Source organism: Chlamydotis macqueenii, chromosome 26, assembly GCF_036417535.1.
Source record: "Chlamydotis macqueenii isolate bChlMac1 chromosome 26, bChlMac1.mat, whole genome shotgun sequence".
Taxonomy (NCBI): domain Eukaryota; kingdom Metazoa; phylum Chordata; class Aves; order Otidiformes; family Otididae; genus Chlamydotis; species Chlamydotis macqueenii.
In genome coordinates, this window is record NC_141581.1 from 1,929,201 (window position 1) to 1,950,191 (window position 20,991).

Sequence of the window (20,991 nt, forward strand, 5' to 3'; positions counted from 1 at the left end):
GACAACTTCCACTGCTACTGGTACAGGCACGTCAACCATGGAGGCCACCACGGTGCTCACCTCCACCACAGTAGAAGCCTCCAGCACGGCTGCCCAGTCCACGTCTCCTGCTCAGACCACACTTGCATCATCTTCCACTCCAGCACAAACATCTTCTCTTCAGACCACCTCCACACTGCTCTCCACCAGAGCAGAAACCTCCAGCCCAGCTGCTGCAACCACCAGTGCCTTCACTTCCAGCCCAGCTGCAACATCCACTGCTGCTCTTGTCACCTCCACGGCAAAGGAGACAACAGCCTCTCCCACCACAGTCCTTGCAGAAACATCCTCCTCTGCTCCTGGGACAAGCACAGCTGCCGCCACCACCTCGGCTGGGACCCTGACTACAGCTCTGGAGAACACGTCCCCTAGACGGTCATCAGCTACACCCACCTCTACTCTGGTGACAACTTCCACTGCTACTGGTACAGGCACGTCAACCACGGAGGCCACCACGGTGCTCACCTCCACCACCGTGGAAGCCTCCAGCACGGCTGCCCAGTCCACGTCTCCTGCTGAGAGCACACTTGCATCATCTTCCACTCCAGCACAAACATCTTCTCTTCAGAAAACCTCCACGCTGCTCTCGACCAGAGCAGAAACCTCCAGCCCAGCTGCTGCAACCACCAGTGCCTTCACTTCCAGCCCAGCTGCAACATCCACTGCTGCTCTTGTCACCTCCACGGCAAAGGAGACAACAGCCTCTCCCACCACGGTCCCTGCAGAAACATCCTCCTCTGCTCCTGGGACAAGCACAGCTGCTGCCACCACCTCGGCTGGGACCCTGACTACAGCTCTGGAGAACACGTCCCCTAGACGGTCATCAGCTACACCCACCTCTACTGCGGTGACAACTTCCACTGCTCCGGGTACAGGCACGTCAGCCCTGGAGGCCACCACGGTGCTCACCTCCACCACCGTGGAAGCCTCCAGCACGGCTTCCCAATCCACGGCTCCTACTGAGACCACACTTGCATCATCTTCCACTCCAGCACAAACATCTTCTCTTCAGACCACCTCCACACTGCTCTCCACCAGAGCAGAAACCTCCAGCCCAGCTGTTGCAACCACCAGTGCCTTCACTTCCAGCCCAGCTGCAACATCCACTGCTGCTCTTGTCACCTCCACGGCAAAGGAGACAACAGCCTCTCCCACCACAGTCCCTGCAGATACATCCTCCTCTGCTCCTGGGACAAGCACAGCTGCTGCCACCACCTCAGCTGGGACCCTGACTACAGCTCTGGAGAACACGTCCCCTAGACGGTCATCAGCTACACCCACCTCTACTCTGGTGACAACTTCCACTGCTCCGGGTACAGGCACGTCAACCCTGGAGGCCACCACGGTGCTCACCTCCACCACCGTGGAAGCCTCCAGCATGGCTTCCCAATCCACGGCTCCTGCTGAGACCACACTTGCATCATCTTCCACTCCAGCACAAACATCTTCTCTTCAGACCACCTCCACACTGCTCTCCACCAGAGCAGAAACCTCCAGCCCAGCTGCTGCAACCACCAGTGCCTTCACTTCCAGCCCAGCTGCAACATCCACTGCTGCTCTTGTCACCTCCACGGCAAAGGAGACAACAGCCTCTCCCACCACAGTCCCTGCAGAAACATCCTCCTCTGCTCCTGGGACAAGCACAGCTGCTGCCACCACCTACGCTGGGACCCTGACTACAGCTCTGGAGAACACGTCCCCTAGACGGTCATCAGCTACACCCACCTCTACTCTGGTGACAACTTCCACTGCTCCGGGTACAGGCACGTCAACCCTGGAGGCCACCACGGTGCTCACCTCCACCACCGTGGAAGCCTCCAGCACGGCTTCCCAATCCACGGCTCCTGCTGAGACCACACTTGCATCATCTTCCACTCCAGCACAAACATCTTCTCTTCAGACCACCTCCACACTGCTCTCCACCAGTGCAGAAACCTCCAGCCCAGCTGCTGCAACCACCAGTGCCTTCACTTCCAGCCCAGCTGCAACATCCACTGCTGCTCTTGTCACCTCCACGGCAAAGGAGACAACAGCCTCTCCCACCACGGTCCCTGCAGAAACATCCTCCTCTGCTCCTGGGACAAGCACAGCTGCTGCCACCACCTCGGCTGGGACCCTGACTACAGCTCTGGAGAACACGTCCCCTAGACGGTCATCAGCTACACCCACCTCTACTCTGGTGACAACTTCCACTGCTCCGGGTACAGGCACGTCAGCCCTGGAGGCCACCACGGTGCTCACCTCCACCACCGTGGAAGCCTCCAGCACGGCTTCCCAATCCACGGCTCCTACTGAGACCACACTTGCATCATCTTCCACTCCAGCACAAACATCTTCTCTTCAGACCACCTCCACACTGCTCTCCACCAGAGCAGAAACCTCCAGCCCAGCTGTTGCAACCACCAGTGCCTTCACTTCCAGCCCAGCTGCAACATCCACTGCTGCTCTTGTCACCTCCACGGCAAAGGAGACAACAGCCTCTCCCACCACAGTCCCTGCAGAAACATCCTCCTCTGCTCCTGGGACAAGCACAGCTGCTGCCACCACCTCAGCTGGGACCCTGACTACAGCTCTGGAGAACACGTCCCCTAGACGGTCATCAGCTACACCCACCTCTACTCTGGTGACAACTTCCACTGCTCCGGGTACAGGCACGTCAACCCTGGAGGCCACCACGGTGCTCACCTCCACCACCGTGGAAGCCTCCAGCACGGCTTCCCAATCCACGGCTCCTGCTGAGACCACACTTGCATCATCTTCCACTCCAGCACAAACATCTTCTCTTCAGACCACCTCCACACTGCTCTCCACCAGAGCAGAAACCTCCAGCCCAGCTGCTGCAACCACCAGTGCCTTCACTTCCAGCCCAGCTGCAACATCCACTGCTGCTCTTGTCACCTCCACGGCAAAGGAGACAACAGCCTCTCCCACCACAGTCCCTGCAGAAACATCCTCCTCTGCTCCTGGGACAAGCACAGCTGCTGCCACCACCTCGGCTGGGACCCTGACTACAGCTCTGGAGAACACGTCCCCTAGACGGTCATCAGCTACACCCACCTCTACTCTGGTGACAACTTCCACTGCTCCGGGTACAGGCACGTCAACCCTGGAGGCCACCACGGTGCTCACCTCCACCACCGTGGAAGCCTCCAGCATGGCTTCCCAATCCACGGCTCCTGCTGAGACCACACTTGCATCATCTTCCACTCCAGCACAAACATCTTCTCTTCAGACCACCTCCACACTGCTCTCCACCAGAGCAGAAACCTCCAGCCCAGCTGCTGCAACCACCAGTGCCTTCACTTCCAGCCCAGCTGCAACATCCACTGCTGCTCTTGTCACCTCCACGGCAAAGGAGACAACAGCCTCTCCCACCACAGTCCCTGCAGAAACATCCTCCTCTGCTCCTGGGACAAGCACAGCTGCTGCCACCACCTCGGCTGGGACCCTGACTACAGCTCTGGAGAACACGTCCCCTAGACGGTCATCAGCTACACCCACCTCTACTCTGGTGACAACTTCCACTGCTCCGGGTACAGGCACGTCAACCCTGGAGGCCACCACGGTGCTCACCTCCACCACCGTGGAAGCCTCCAGCACGGCTTCCAAATCCACGGCTCCTGCTGACACCACACTTGCATCATCTTCCACTCCAGCACAAATATCTTCTCTTCAGACCACCACCAGACTGCTCTCCACCAGTGCAGAAACCTCCAGCCCAGCTGCTGCAACCACCAGTGCCTTCACTTCCAGCCCAGCTGCAACATCCACTGCTGCTCTTGTCACCTCCACGGCAAAGGAGACAACAGCCTCTCCCACCACAGTCCCTGCAGAAACATCCTCCTCTGCTCCTGGGACAAGCACAGCTGCTGCCACCACCTCGGCTGGGACCCTGACTACAGCTCTGGAGAACACGTCCCCTAGACGGTCATCAGCTACACCCACCTCTACTCTGGTGACAACTTCCACTGCTCCGGGTACAGGCACGTCAACCCTGGAGGCCACCACGGTGCTCACCTCCACCACAGTGGAAGCCTCCAGCACGGCTGCCCAGTCCACGTCTCCTGCTGAGACCACACTTGCATCATCTTCCACTCCAGCACAAACATCTTCTCTTCAGACCACCTCCACACTGCTCTCCACCAGAGCAGAAACCTCCAGCCCAGCTGCTGCAACCACCAGTGCCTTCACTTCCAGCCCAGATGCAACATCCACTGCTGCTCTTGTCACCTCCACGGCAAAGGAGACAACAGCCTCTCCCACCACAGTCCCTGCAGAAACATCCTCCTCTGCTCCTGGGACAAGCACAGCTGCTGCCACCACCTCGGCTGGGACCCTGACTACAGCTCTGGAGAACACTTCCATAATACGGTCATCAGCTACACCCACCTCCACTCTGGTGACAACTTCCACTGCTCCGGGTACAGGCACGTCAACCCTGGAGGCCACCACGGTGCTCACCTCCACCACCGTGGAAGCCTCCAGCACGGCTGCCCAGTCCACGTCTCCTGCTCAGACCACACTTGCATCATCTTCCACTCCAGCACAAACATCTTCTATTCAGACCACCTCCACGCTGCTCTCCACCACAGCAGAAACCGCCAGCCCAGCTGCTGCAACCACCAGTGCCTTCACTTCCAGCCCAGCTGCAACATCCACTGCTGCTCTTGTCACCTCCACGGCAAAGGAGACAACAGCCTCTCCCATCACAGTCCCTGCAGAAACATCCTCCTCTGCTCCTGGGACAAGCACAGCTGCTGCCACCACCTCGGCTGGGACCCTGACTACAGCTCTGGAGAACACGTCCCCTAGACGGTCATCAGCTACACCCACCTCTACTCTGGTGACAACTTCCACTGCTCCGGGTACAGGCACGTCAACCCTGGAGGCCACCACGGTGCTCACCTCCACCACAGTGGAAGCCTCCAGCACGGCTGAGCAGTCTACAGCTGCTGCTGAGACCACACTTGCATCATCTTCCACTCCAGCACAAACATCTTCTCTTCAGACAACCTCCACACTGCTCTCCACCAGTGCAGAAACCTCCAGCCCAGCTGCTGCAACCACCAGTGCCTTCACTTCCAGCCCAGCTGCAACATCCACTGCTGCTCTTGTCACCTCCACGGCAAAGGAGACAACAGCCTCTCCCACCACAGTCCTAGCAGAAACATCCTCCTCTGCTCCTGGGACAAGCACAGCTGCTGCCACCACCTCGGCTGGGACCCTGACTACAGCTCTGGAGAACACTTCCATAATACGGTCATCAGCTACATCCACCTCCACTCTGGTGACAACTTCCACTGCTCCGGGTACAGGCACATCAACCCTGGAGGCCACCACGGTGCTCACCTCCACCACAGTGGAAGCCTCCAGCACGGCTGCCCAGTCCACGTCTCCTGCTGAGAGCACACTTGCATCATCTTCCACTCCAGCACAAACATCTTCTCTTCAGACCACCTCCACGCTGCTCTCCACCGGAGCAGAAACCGCCAGCCCAGCTGCTGCAACCACCAGTGCCTTCACTTCCAGCCCAGCTGCAACATCCACTGCTGCTCTTGTCACCTCCACGGCAAAGGAGACAACAGCCTCTCCCACCACAGTCCTAGCAGAAACATCCTCCTCTGCTCCTGGGACAAGCACAGCTGCTGCCACCACCTCGGCTGGGACCCTGACTACAGCTCTGGAGAACACGTCCCCTAGACGGTCATCAGCTACACCCACCTCTACTCTGGTGACAACTTCCACTGCTCCGGGTACAGGCACGTCAACCCTGGAGGCCACCACGGAGCTCACCTCCACCACAGTGGAAGCCTCCAGCACGGCTGAGCAGTCTAGAGCTGCTGCTGAGACCACACTTGCATCATCTTCCACTCCAGCACAAACATCTTCTCTTCAGACGACCTCCACGCTGCTCTCCACCAGTGCAGAAACGTCCAGCCCAGCTGCTGCAACCACCAGTGCCTTCACTTCCAGCCCAGCTGCAACATCCACTGCTGCTCTTGTCACCTCCACGGCAAAGGAGACAACAGCCTCTCCCACCACAGTCCTAGCAGAAACATCCTCCTCTGCTCCTGGGACAAGCACAGCTGCTGCCACCACCTCGGCTGGGACCCTGACTACAGCTCTGGAGAACACGTCCCCTAGACGGTCATCAGCTACACCCACCTCTACTCTGGTGACAACTTCCACTGCTCCGGGTACAGGCACGTCAACCCTGGAGGCCACCACGGTGCTCACCTCCACCACAGTGGAAGCCTCCAGCATGGCTGCCCAGTCCACGTCTCCTGCTGAGACCACACTTGCATCATCTTCCACTCCAGCACAAACATCTTCTCTTCAGACCACCTCCACACTGCTCTCCACCAGAGCAGAAACCTCCAGCCCAGCTGCTGCAACGACCAGTACCTTGACTTCCAGCCCAGCTGCAACATCCACTGCTGCTCTTGTCACCTCCACGGCAAAGGAGACAACAGCCTCTCCCACCACAGTCCCTGCAGAAACATCCTCCTCTGCTCCTGGGACAAGCACAGCTGCTGCCACCACCTCGGCTGGGACCCTGACTACAGCTCTGGAGAACACGTCCCCTAGACGGTCATCAGCTACACCCACCTCTACTGCGGTGACAACTTCCACTGCTACTGGTACAGGCACGTCAACCCTGGAGGCCACCACGGTGCTCAGCTCCACCACCGTGGAAGCCTCCAGCACGGCTGCCCAGTCCACGTCTCCTGCTGAGACCACACTTGCATCATCTTCCACTCCAGCACAAACATCTTCTCTTCAGACCACCTCCACACTGCTCTCCACCAGAGCAGAAACCTCCAGCCCAGCTGTTGCAACCACCAGTGCCTTCACTTCCAGCCCAGCTCCAACATCCACTGCTGCTCTTGTCACCTCCACGGCAAAGGAGACAACAGCCTCTCCCACCACAGTCCCTGCAGAAACATCCTCCTCTGCTCCTGGGACAAGCACAGCTGCTGCCACCACCTCAGCTGGGACCCTGACTACAGCTCTGGAGAACACGTCCCCTAGACGGTCATCAGCTACACCCACCTCTACTCTGGTGACAACTTCCACTGCTCCGGGTACAGGCACGTCAACCCTGGAGGCCACCACGGTGCTCACCTCCACCACCGTGGAAGCCTCCAGCACGGCTTCCCAATCCACGGCTCCTGCTGAGACCACACTTGCATCTTCTTCCACTCCAGCACAAACATCTTCTCTTCAGACCACCTCCACACTGCTCTCCACCAGAGCAGAAACCGCCAGCCCAGCTGCTGCAACCACCAGTGCCTTCACTTCCAGCCCAGCTGCAACATCCACTGCTGCTCTTGTCACCTCCACGGCAAAGGAGACAACAGCCTCTCCCACCACAGTCCCTGCAGAAACATCCTCCTCTGCTCCTGGGACAAGCACAGCTGCTGCCACCACCTCGGCTGGGACCCTGACTACAGCTCTGGAGAACACTTCCATAATACGGTCATCAGCTACACCCACCTCTACTCTGGTGACAACTTCCACTGCTCCGGGTACAGGCACGTCAACCCTGGAGGCCACCACGGTGCTCACCTCCACCACCGTGGAAGCCTCCAGCACGGCTTCCCAGTCCACGTCTCCTGCTGAGACCACACTTGCATCATCTTCCACTCCAGGACAAACATCTTCTCTTCAGACCACCTCCACACTGCTCCCCACCAGAGCAGAAACCTCCAGCCCAGCTGTTGCAACCACCAGTGCCTTCACTTCCAGCCCAGCTGCAACATCCACTGCTGCTCTTGTCACCTCCACGGCAAAGGAGACAACAGCCTCTCCCACCACAGTCCCTGCAGAAACATCCTCCTCTGCTCCTGGGACAAGCACAGCTGCCACCACCACCTCGGCTTGGACCCTGACTACAGCTCTGGAGAACACGTCCCCTAGACGGTCATCAGCTACACCCACCTCTACTCTGGTGACAACTTCCACTGCTACTGGTACAGGCACGTCAACAATGGAGGCCACCACGGTGCTCACCTCCACCACCGTGGAAGCCTCCAGCACGGCTGCCCAGTCCACGTCTCCTGCTGAGACCACACTTGCATCATCTTCCACTCCAGCACAAACATCTTCTCTTCAGAAAACCTCCACGCTGCTCTCCACCAGAGCAGAAACCTCCAGCCCAGCTGCTGCAACCACCAGTGCCTTCACTTCCAGCCCAGCTGCAACATCCACTGCTGCTCTTGTCACCTCCACGGCAAAGGAGACAACAGCCTCTCCCACCACAGTCCCTGCAGAAACATCCTCCTCTGCTCCTGGGACAAGCACAGCTGCTGCCACCACCTCAGCTGGGACCCTGACTACAGCTCTGGAGAACACGTCCCCTAGACGGTCATCAGCTACACCCACCTCTACTCTGGTGACAACTTCCACTGCTCCGGGTACAGGCACGTCAACCCTGGAGGCCACCACGGTGCTCACCTCCACCACCGTGGAAGCCTCCAGCACGGCTTCCCAATCCACGGCTCCTGCTGAGACCACACTTGCATCATCTTCCACTCCAGCACAAACATCTTCTCTTCAGACCACCTCCACACTGCTCTCCACCAGAGCAGAAACCTCCAGCCCAGCTGCTGCAACCACCAGTGCCTTCACTTCCAGCCCGGCTGCAACATCCACTGCTGCTCTTGTCACCTCCACGGCAAAGGAGACAACAGCCTCTCCCACCACAGTCCCTGCAGAAACATCCTCCTCTGCTCCTGGGACAAGCACAGCTGCTGCCACCACCTCGGCTGGGACCCTGACTACAGCTCTGGAGAACACGTCCCCTAGACGGTCATCAGCTACACCCACCTCTACTCTGGTGACAACTTCCACTGCTCCGGGTACAGGCACGTCAACCCTGGAGGCCACCACGGTGCTCACCTCCACCACAGTGGAAGCCTCCAGCACGGCTCCCCAGTCCACGTCTCCTGCTCAGACAACACTTGCATCATCTTCCACTCCAGCACAAACATCTTCTCTTCAGACCACCTCCACACTGCTCTCCACCAGAGCAGAAACGTCCAGCCCAGCTGCTGCAACCACCAGTGCCTTCACTTCCAGCCCAGCTGCAACATCCACTGCTGCTCTTGTCACCTCCACGGCAAAGGAGACAACAGCCTCTCCCACCACAGTCCTTGCAGAAACATCCTCCTCTGCTCCTGGGACAAGCACAGCTGCTGCCACCACCTCGGCTGGGACCCTGACTACAGCTCTGGAGAACACGTCCCCTAGACGGTCATCAGCTACACCCACCTCTACTCTGGTGACAACTTCCACTGCTCCGGGTACAGGCACGTCAACCCTGGAGGCCACCACGGTGCTCACCTCCACCACCGTGGAAGCCTCCAGCACGGCTGCCCAGTCCACGTCTCCTGCTCAGACCACACTTGCATCATCTTCCACTCCAGCACAAACATCTTCTCTTCAGACCACCTCCACACTGCTCTCCACCAGAGCAGAAACCTCCAGCCCAGCTGCTGCAACCACCAGTGCCTTCACGTCCAGCCCAGCTGCAACATCCACTGCTGCTCTTGTCACCTCCACGGCAAAGGAGACAACAGCCTCTCCCACCAAAGTCCCTGCAGAAACATCCTCCTCTGCTCCTGGGACAAGCACAGCTGCTGCCACCACCTCGGCTGGGACCCTGACTACAGCTCTGGAGAACACGTCCCCTAGACGGTCATCAGCTACACCCACCTCCACTCTGGTGACAACTTCCACTGCTCCGGGTACAGGCACGTCAACCCTGGAGGCCACCACGGTGCTCACCTCCACCACAGTGGAAGCCTCCAGCACGGATGCCCAGTCCACGTCTCCTGCTGAGACCACACGTGCATCATCTTCCACTCCAGCACAAACATCTTCTCTTCAGACCACCTCCACACTGCTCTCCACCAGAGCAGAAACCTCCAGTCCAGCTGTTGCAACCACCAGTGCCTTCACTTCCAGCACAGCTGCAACATCCACTGCTGCTCTTGTCACCTCCACGGCAAAGGAGACAACAGCCTCTCCCACCACAGTCCCTGCAGAAACATCCTCCTCTGCTCCTGGGACAAGCACAGCTGCTGCCACCACCTCAGCTGGGACCCTGACTACAGCTCTGGAGAACACGTCCCCTAGACGGTCATCAGCTACACCCACCTCTACTCTGGTGACAACTTCCACTGCTCCGGGTACAGGCACGTCAACCCTGGAGGCCACCACGGTGCTCACCTCCACCACCGTGGAAGCCTCCAGCACGGCTTCCCAATCCACGGCTCCTGCTGAGACCACACTTGCATCATCTTCCACTCCAGCACAAACATCTTCTCTTCAGACCACCTCCACACTGCTCTCCACCAGAGCAGAAACCTCCAGCCCAGCTGCTGCAACCACCAGTGCCTTCACTTCCAGCCCGGCTGCAACATCCACTGCTGCTCTTGTCACCTCCACGGCAAAGGAGACAACAGCCTCTCCCACCACAGTCCTAGCAGAAACATCCTCCTCTGCTCCTGGGACAAGCACAGCTGCTGCCACCACCTCGGCTGGGACCCCGACTACAGCTCTGGAGAACATGTCCCCTAGACAATCATCAGCTACACCCACCTCTACTCTGGTGACAACTTCCACTGCTCCGGGTACAGGCACGTCAACCCTGGAGGCCACCATGGAGCTCACCTCCACCACAGTGGAAGCCTCCAGCACGGCTCCCCAGTCCACGTCTCCTGCTCAGACAACACTTGCATCATCTTCCACTCCAGCACAAACATCTTCTCTTCAGACCACCTCCACACTGCTCTCCACCCGAGCAGAAACGTCCAGCCCAGCTGCTGCAACCACCAGTGCCTTCACTTCCAGCCCAGCTGCAACATCCACTGCTGCTCTTGTCACCTCCACGGCAAAGGAGACAACAGCCTCTCCCACCACAGTCCTTGCAGAAACATCCTCCTCTGCTCCTGGGACAAGCACAGCTGCTGCCACCACCTCGGCTGGGACCCTGACTACAGCTCTGGAGAACACGTCCCCTAGACGGTCATCAGCTACACCCACCTCTACTCTGGTGACAACTTCCACTGCTCCGGGTACAGGCACGTCAACCCTGGAGGCCACCACGGTGCTCACCTCCACCACCGTGGAAGCCTCCAGCACGGCTGCCCAGTCCACCTCTCGTGCTCAGACCACACTTGCATCATCTTCCACTCCAGCACAAACATCTTCTCTTCAGACCACCTCCACACTGCTCTCCACCAGAGCAGAAACCTCCAGCCCAGTTGCTGCAACCACCAGTGCCTTCACGTCCAGCCCAGCTGCAACATCCACTGCTGCTCTTGTCACCTCCACGGCAAAGGAGACAACAGCCTCTCCCACCACAGTCCCTGCAGAAACATCCTCCTCTGCTCCTGGGACAAGCACAGCTGCTGCCTCCACCTCGGCTGGGACCCTGACTACAGCTCTGGAGAACACGTCCCCTAGACGGTCATCAGCTACACCCACCACTACTCTGGTGACAACTTCCACTGCTCCGGGTACAGGCACGTCAACCATGGAGGCCACCACGGTGCTCACCTCCACCACAGTGGAAGCATCCAGCACGGCTGCCCAGTCCACGGCTCCTGCTGAGAGCACACTTGCATCATCTTCCACTCCAGCACAAACATCTTCTCTTCAGACAACCTCCACACTGCTCTCCACCAGAGCAGAAACCTCCAGCCCAGCTGCTGCAACCACCAGTGCCTTCACTTCCAGCCCAGCTGCAACATCCACTGCTGCTCTTGTCACCTCCACGGCAAAGGAGACAACAGCCTCTCCCACCACAGTCCCTGCAGAAACATCCTCCTCTGCTCCTGGGACAAGCACAGCTGCTGCCACCACCTCGGCTGGGACCCTGACTACAGCTCTGGAGAACATGTCCCCTAGACAATCATCAGCTACACCCACCTCTACTCTGGTGACAACTTCCACTGCTCCGGGTACAGGCACGTCAACCCTGGAGGCCACCATGGAGCTCACCTCCACCACAGTGGAAGCCTCCAGCACGGCTCCCCAGTCCACGTCTCCTGCTCAGACAACACTTGCATCATCTTCCACTCCAGCACAAACATCTTCTCTTCAGACCACCTCCACACTGCTCTCCACCAGAGCAGAAACCTCCAGCCCAGTTGCTGCAACCACCAGTGCCTTCACGTCCAGCCCAGCTGCAACACCCACTGCTGCTCTTGTCACCTCCACGGCAAAGGAGACAACAGCCTCTCCCACCACAGTCCCTGCAGAAACATCCTCCTCTGCTCCTGGGACAAGCACAGCTGCTGCCACCACCTCGGCTGGGACCCTGACTACAGCTCTGGAGAACACGTCCCCTAGACGGTCATCAGCTACACCCACCTCTACTCTGGTGACAACTTCCACTGCTCCGGGTACAGGCACGTCAACCATGGAGGCCACCACGGTGCTCACCTCCACCACAGTGGAAGCATCCAGCACGGCTGCCCAGTCCACGGCTCCTGCTGAGAGCACACTTGCATCATCTTCCACTCCAGCACAAACATCTTCTCTTCAGACAACCTCCACACTGCTCTCCACCAGAGCAGAAACCTCCAGCCCAGCTGCTGCAACCACCAGTGCCTTCACTTCCAGCCCAGCTGCAACATCCACTGCTGCTCTTGTCACCTCCACGGCAAAGGAGACAACAGCCTCTCCCACCACAGTCCCTGCAGAAACATCCTCCTCTGCTCCTGGGACAAGCACAGCTGCTGCCACCACCTCGGCTGGGACCCTGACTACAGCTCTGGATAACACTTCCATAATACGGTCATCAGCTACACCCACCTCTACTCTGGTGCCAACTTCCACTGCTACTGGTACAGGCACGTCAACCATGGAGGCCACCACGGTGCTCACCTCCACCACCGTGGAAGCCTCCAGCACGGCTGCCCAGTCCACGTCTCCTGCTGAGACCACACTTGCATCATCTTCCACTCCAGCACAAATATCTTCTCTTCAGACCACCTCCACACTGCTCTCCACCAGAGCAGAAACCTCCAGCCCAGCTGCTGCAACCACCAGTGCCTTCACTTCCAGCCCAGCTGCAACATCCACTGCTGCTCTTGTCACCTCCACGGCAAAGGAGACAACAGCCTCTCCCACCACAGTCCCTGCAGAAACATCCTCCTCTGCTCCTGGGACAAGCACAGCTGCTGCCACCACCTCGGCTGGGACCCTGACTACAGCTCTGGAGAACACGTCCCCTAGACGGTCATCAGCTACACCCACCTCTACTCTGGTGACAACTTCCACTGCTCCGGGTACAGGCACGTCAACCATGGAGGCCACCACGGTGCTCACCTCCACCACAGTGGAAGCCTCCAGCACGGCTGCCCAGTCCACGTCTCCTGCTCAGACCACACTTGCATCATCTTCCACTCCAGCACAAACATCTTCTCTTCAGACCACCTCCACACTGCTCTCCACCAGAGCAGAAACCTCCAGCCCAGCTGCTGCAACCACCAGTGCCTTCACTTCCAGCCCAGCTGCAACATCCACTGCTGCTCTTGTCACCTCCACGGCAAAGGAGACAACAGCCTCTCCCACCACAGTCCCTGCAGAAACATCCTCCTCTGCTCCTGGGACAAGCACAGCTGCTGCCACCACCTCGGCTGGGACCCTGACTACAGCTCTGGAGAACACTTCCATAATACGGTCATCAGCTACACCCACCTCCACTCTGGTGACAACTTCCACTGCTCCGGGTACAGGCACGTCAACCCTGGAGGCCACCACGGTGCTCACCTCCACCACAGTGGAAGCCTCCAGCATGGCTGCCCAGTCTACGGTTGCTGCTGAGACCACACTTGCATCATCTTCCACTCCAGCAGAAATATTGGCTCTTCAAACAACCTCCACGCTGCTCTCCACCAGAGCAGAAACCTCCAGCCCAGCTGCTGCAACCACCAGTGCCTTCACTTCCAGCCCAGCTGCAACATCCACTGCTGCTCTTGTCACCTCCACGGCAAAGGAGACAACAGCCTCTCCCACCACAGTCCCTGCAGAAACATCCTCCTCTGCTCCTGGGACAAGCACAGCTGCTGCCACCACCTCGGCTGGGACCCTGACTACAGCTCTGGAGAACACGTCCCCTAGACGGTCATCAGCTACACCCACCTCCACTCTGGTGACAACTTCCACTGCTCCGGGTACAGGCACGTCAACCCTGGAGGCCACCACGGAGCTCACCTCCACCACAGTGGAAGCCTCCAGCACGGCTCCCCAGTCCACGTCTCCTGCTGAGACCACACTTGCATCATCTTCCACTCCAGCACAAACATCTTCTCTTCAGACCACCTCCACGCTGCTCTCCACAAGAGCAGAAATCTCCAGCCCAGCTGCTGCAACCACCAGTGCCTTCACTTCCAGCCCAGCTGCAACATCCACTGCTGCTCTTGTCACCTCCACGGCAAAGGAGACAACAGCCTCTCCCACCACAGTCCCTGCAGAAACATCCTCCTCTGCTCCTGGGACAAGCACAGCTGCTGCCACCACCTCGGCTGGGACCCTGACTACAGCTCTGGAGAACACGTCCCCTAGACGGTCATCAGCTACACCCACCTCTACTCTGGTGACAACTTCCACTGCTCCGGGTACAGGCACGTCAACCCTGGAGGCCACCATGGAGCTCACCTCCACCACAGTGGAAGCCTCCAGCACGGCTCCCCAGTCCACGTCTCCTGCTCAGACAACACTTGCATCATCTTCCACTCCAGCACACACATCTTCTCTTCAGACCACCTCCACACTGCTCCCCACCAGAGCAGAAACCTCCAGCGCAGCTGCTGCAACCACCAGTGCCTTCACTTCCAGCCCAGCTGCAACATCCACTGCTGCTCTTGTCACCTCCACGGCAAAGGAGACAACAGCCTCTCCCACCACAGTCCTAGCAGAAACATCCTCCTCTGCTCCTGGGACAAGCACAGCTGCTGCCACCACCTCGGCTGGGACCCTGACTACAGCTCTGGATAACACTTCCATAATACGGTCATCAGCTACACCCACCTCTACTCTGGTGACAACTTCCACTGCTCCGGGTACAGGCACGTCAACCATGGAGGCCACCACGGTGCTCACCTCCACCACCGTGGAAGCCTCCAGCACGGCTGCCCAGTCCACGTCTCCTGCTGAGACCACACTTGCATCATCTTCCACTCCAGCACAAACATCTTCTCTTCAGACCACCTCCACACTGCTCTCCACCAGAGCAGAAACCTCCAGCCCAGCTGCTGCAACCACCAGTGCCTTCACTTCCAGCCCAGCTGCAACATCCACTGCTGCTCTTGTCACCTCCACGGCAAAGGAGACAACAGCCTCTCCCACCACAGTCCCTGCAGAAACATCCTCCTCTGCTCCTGGGACAAGCACAGCTGCTGCCACCACCTCGGCTGGGACCCTGACTACAGCTCTGGAGAACACGTCCCCTAGACGGTCATCAGCTACACCCACCTCTACTCTGGTGACAACTTCCACTGCTCCGGGTACAGGCACGTCAACCATGGAGGCCACCACGGTGCTCACCTCCACCACAGTGGAAGCCTCCAGCACGGCTGCCCAGTCCACGTCTCCTGCTCAGACCACACTTGCATCATCTTCCACTCCAGCACAAACATCTTCTCTTCAGACCACCTCCACACTGCTCTCCACCAGAGCAGAAACGTCCAGCCCAGCTGCTGCAACCACCAGTGCCTTCACTTCCAGCCCAGCTGCAACATCCACTGCTGCTCTTGTCACCTCCACGGCAAAGGAGACAACAGCCTCTCCCACCACAGTCCCTGCAGAAACATCCTCCTCTGCTCCTGGGACAAGCACAGCTGCTGCCACCACCTCGGCTGGGACCCTGACTACAGCTCTGGAGAACACTTCCATAATACGGTCATCAGCTACACCCACCTCCACTCTGGTGACAACTTCCACTGCTCCGGGTACAGGCACGTCAACCCTGGAGGCCACCACGGAGCTCACCTCCACCACAGTGGAAGCCTCCAGCACGGCTTCCCAATCCACGTCTCCTGCTGAGACCACACTTGCATCATCTTCCACTCCAGCACAAACATCTTCTCTTCAGACCACCTCCACGCTGCTCTCCACAAGAGCAGAAATCTCCAGCCCAGCTGCTGCAACCACCAGTGCCTTCACTTCCAGCCCAGCTGCAACATCCACTGCTGCTCTTGTCACCTCCACGGCAAAGGAGACAACAGCCTCTCCCACCACAGTCCCTGCAGAAACATCCTCCTCTGCTCCTGGGACAAGCACAGCTGCTGCCACCACCTCGGCTGGGACCCTGACTACAGCTCTGGAGAACACGTCCCCTAGACGGTCATCAGCTACACCCACCTCTACTCTGGTGACAACTTCCACTGCTCCGGGTACAGGCACGTCAACCCTGGAGGCCACCATGGAGCTCACCTCCACCACAGTGGAAGCCTCCAGCACGGCTCCCCAGTCCACGTCTCCTGCTGAGACCACACTTGCATCATCTTCCACTCCAGCACACACATCTTCTCTTCAGACCACCTCCACACTGCTCCCCACCAGAGCAGAAACCTCCAGCCCAGCTGCTGCAACCACCAGTGCCTTCACTTCCAGCCCAGCTGCAACATCCACTGCTGCTCTTGTCACCTCCACGGCAAAGGAGACAACAGCCTCTCCCACCACAGTCCTAGCAGAAACATCCTCCTCTGCTCCTGGGACAAGCACAGCTGCTGCCACCACCTCGGCTGGGACCCTGACTACAGCTCTGGAGAACACGTCCCCTAGACGGTCATCAGCTACACCCACCTCTACTCTGGTGACAACTTCCACTGCTCCGGGTACAGGCACGTCAGCCATGGAGGCCACCACGGTGCTCACCTCCACCACAGTGGAAGCCTCCAGCACGGCTGCGCAGTCCACGTCTCCTGCTGAGACCACACTTGCATCATCTTCCACTCCAGCACAAACATCTTCTCTTCAGACAACCTCCACACTGCTCTCCACCGGAGCAGAAACGTCCAGCCCAGCTGCTGAAACCACCAGTGCCTTCACTTCCAGCCCAGCTGCAACATCCACTGCTGCTCTTGTCACCTCCACGGCAAAAGAGACAACAGCCTCTCCCACCACAGTCCCTGCAGAAACATCCTCCTCTGCTCCTGGGACAAGCACAGCTGCTGCCACCTCCTCGGCTGGGACCCTGACTACAGCTCTGGAGAACACGTCGCCTAGACGGTCATCAGCTACACCCACCTCTACTCTGGTGACAACTTCCACTGCTCCGGGTACAGGCACGTCAACCCTGGAGGCCACCACGGTGCTCACCTCCACCACAGTGGAAGCCTCCAGCATGGCTGCCCAGTCTACAGTTGCTGCTGAGACCACACTTGCATCATCTTCCACTCCAGCACAAACATCTTCTCTTCAGACCACCTCCACACTGCTCTCCACCGGAGCAGAAACCTCCAGCCCAGCTGCTGCAACCACCAGTGCCTTCACTTCCAGCCCAGCTGCAACATCCACTGCTGCTCTTGTCACCTCCACGGCAAAAGAGACAACAGCCTCTCCCACCACAGTCCCTGCAGAAACATCCTCCTCTGCTCCTGGGACAAGCACAGCTGCTGCCACCACCTCGGCTGGGACCCTGACTACAGCTCTGGAGAACACGTCCCCTAGACGGTCATCAGCTACACCCACCTCCACTCTGGTGACAACTTCCACTGCTCCGGGTACAGGCACGTCAACCCTGGAGGCAACCACGGTGCTCACCTCCACCACAGTAGAAGCCTCCAGCACGACTGCCCAGTCCACGGCTCCTGCTCAGACCACACTTGCATCATCTTCCACTCCAGCACAAACATCTTCTCTTCAGACCACCTCCACGCTGCTCTCCACAAGAGCAGAAATCTCCAGCCCAGCTGCTGCAACCACCAGTGCCTTCACTTCCAGCCCAGCTGCAACATCCACTGCTGCTCTTGTCACCTCCACGGTAAAGGAGACAACAGCCTCTCCCACCACAGTCCCTGCAGAAACATCCTCCTCTGCTCCTGGGACAAGCACAGCTGCTGCCACCACCTCGGCTGGGACCCTGACTACAGCTCTGGAGAACACTTCCATAATACGGTCATCAGCTACACCCACCTCCACTCTGGTGACAACTTCCACTGCTCCCAGTACAGGCACGTCAACCCTGGAGGCCACCACGGTGCTCACCTCCACCACAGTGGAAGCCTCCAGCATGGCTGCCCAGTCTACAGTTGCTGCTGAGACCACACTTGCATCATCTTCCACTCCAGCAGAAACATTGGCTCTTCAAACAACCTCCACGCTCCTCTCCACCAGAGCAGAAACGTCCAGCCCAGCTGCTGCAACCACCAGTGCCTTCACTTCCAGCCCAGCTGCAACATCCACTGCTGCTCTTGTCACCTCCACGGCAAAGGAGACAACAGCCTCTCCCACCACATTCCTAGCAGAAACATCCTCCTCTGCTCCTGGGACAAGCACAGCTGCTGCCACCACCTCGGCTGGGACCCTGACTACAGCTCTGGAGAACACGTCCCCTAGACGGTCATCAGCTACACCCACCTCCACTCTGCTGACAACTTCCACTGCTCCGGGTACAGGCACGTCAACCCTGGAGGCAACCACGGAGCTCACCTCCACCACAGTAGAAGCCTCCAGCACGGCTGCCCAGTCCACGGCTCCTGCTCAGACCACACTTGCATCATCTTCCACTCCAGCACAAACATCTTCTCTTCAGACCACCTCCACACTGCTCTCCACCAGAGCAGAAACCTCCAGCGCAGCTGCTGCAACCACCAGTGCCTTCACTTCCAGCCCGGCTGCAATATCCACTGGTATTTTGGTCACCTCCATGGCAAAGGAAACAACAGCCTCTCCCACCACAGTCCCTGCAGAAACATCCTCCTCTGCTCCTGGGACAAGCACAGCTGCTGCCACCACCTACGCTGGGACCCTGACTAAAGCTCTGGAGAACACGTCCCCTAGACGGTCATCAGCTACACCCACCACTACTCTGGTGACAACTTCCACTGCTCCGGGTACAGGCACGTCAACCCTGGAGGCCACCACGGTGCTCACCTCCACCACAGTGGAAGCCTCCAGCACGGCTGAGCAGTCTACAGCTGCTGCTGAGACCACACTTGCATCATCTTCCACTCCAGCACAAACATCTTCTCTTCAGACCACCTCCACACTGCTCTCCACCAGAGCAGAAACCTCCAGCCCAGCTGCTGCAACCACCAGTGCCTTCACTTCCAGCCCAGCTGCAACATCCACTGCTGCTCTTGTCACCTCCACGGCAAAGGAGACAACAGCCTCTCCCACCACAGTCCTTGCAGAAACATCCTCCTCTGCTCCTGGGACAAGCACAGCTGCTGCCACCACCTCGGCTGGGACCCTGACTACAGCTCTGGAGAACACGTCCCCTAGACGGTCATCAGCTACACCCACCTCCACTCTGGTGACAACTTCCACTGCTCCGGGTATAGGCACGTCAACCCTGGAGGCCACCACGGAGCTCACCTCCACCACCGTGGAAGCCTCCAGCACGGCTGCCCAGTCCACGTCTCCTGCTCAGACCACACTTGCATCATCTTCCACTCCAGCACAAACATCTTCTCTTCAGACAACCTCCACACTGCTCTCCACCAGAGCAGAAACCTCCAGCGCAGCTGCTGCAACCACCAGTGCCTTCACTTCCAGCCCGGCTGCAACATCCACTGGTATTTTGGACACCTCCACGGCAAAGGAGACAACAGCCTCTCCCACAACAGTCCTTGCAGAAACATCCTCCTCTGCTCCTCCAAGAAGCCCACCTCCTCCCAACATATTCGATTTTACTCGCATTAATGCTCCGCAGAACATGTCCCAAACTCTGACCACTGCTACACCGGCCTCTGCTCTGATGACAATCTCGTCAGCTACTGGTACAGGGACGTCAACTGTTGAGGCCACCACGGTGCTCACCTCCACCACAGTGGAAGCCTCCAGCACGGCTGCCCAGTCCACGGCTCCTGCTGAGACCACACTTGCATCATCTTCCACTCCAGCACAAACATCTTCTCTTCAGACAACCTCCACACTGCTCTCCACCAGAGCAGAAACCTCCAGCCCAGCTGCTGCAACCACCAGTGCCTTCACTTCCAGCCCAGCTGCAACATCCACTGCTGCTCTTGTGACCTCCATGGCAAAAGAGACAACAGCCTCTCCCACCACAGTCCTTACGGAAACATCCTCCTCTGCTCCTGGGACAAGCACAGCTGCTGCCACCACCTCGGCTGGGACCCTGACTACAGCTCTGGAGAACACTTCCATAATACGGTCATCAGCTACACCCACCTCTACTCTGGTGACAACTTCCACTGCTCCGGGTACAGGCACATCAACCCTGGAGGCCACCACGGTGCTCACCTCTACCACAGTGGAAGCCTCCAGCATGGCTGCCCAGTCCACGTCTCCTGCTGAGACCACACTTGAATCATCTTCCACTCCACCACAAACATCGGCTCTTCAGACAACCTCCACACTGCTCTCCACCAGAGCAGAAACCTCCAGCCCAGCTGTTGCAACCACCAGTGCCTTCACTTCCAGCCCAGCTGCAACATCCACTGCTGCTCTTGTCACCTCCACGGCAAAAGAGACAACAGCCTCTCCCACCACAGTCCTAGCAGAAACATCCTCCTCTGCTCCTGGGACAAGCACAGCTGCTGCCACCACCTCGGCTGGGACCCTGACTACAGCTCTGGAGAACACGTCCCCTAGACGGTCATCAGCTACACCCACCTCCACTCTGCTGACAACATCCACTGCTACGGGTACAGGCACGTCAACCCTGGAGGCCACCACGGTGCTCACCTCCACCACAGTAGAAGCCTCCAGCACGGCTGAGCAGTCCACGTCTCCTGCTGAGACCACACT

General features: G+C 58.6%; 1 protein-coding gene across 1 annotated transcript in view; it reads left to right on the forward strand.

Moving 5' to 3' along the window:
• Positions 1 to 20,991, forward strand: part of LOC147597511 (mucin-16-like) — a 91,564-nt gene that overhangs the window by 12,263 nt on the left and 58,310 nt on the right. Inside the window, exons 5-9 of the mRNA XM_086767675.1 lie at positions 10,895 to 10,945; positions 11,537 to 11,596; positions 13,220 to 13,273; positions 16,406 to 16,530; positions 18,889 to 18,958. Coding sequence (XP_086623801.1) covers positions 10,895 to 10,945; positions 11,537 to 11,596; positions 13,220 to 13,273; positions 16,406 to 16,530; positions 18,889 to 18,958 — 360 coding nt within the window. The remainder of the gene's footprint in view (positions 1 to 10,894; positions 10,946 to 11,536; positions 11,597 to 13,219; positions 13,274 to 16,405; positions 16,531 to 18,888; positions 18,959 to 20,991) is intronic.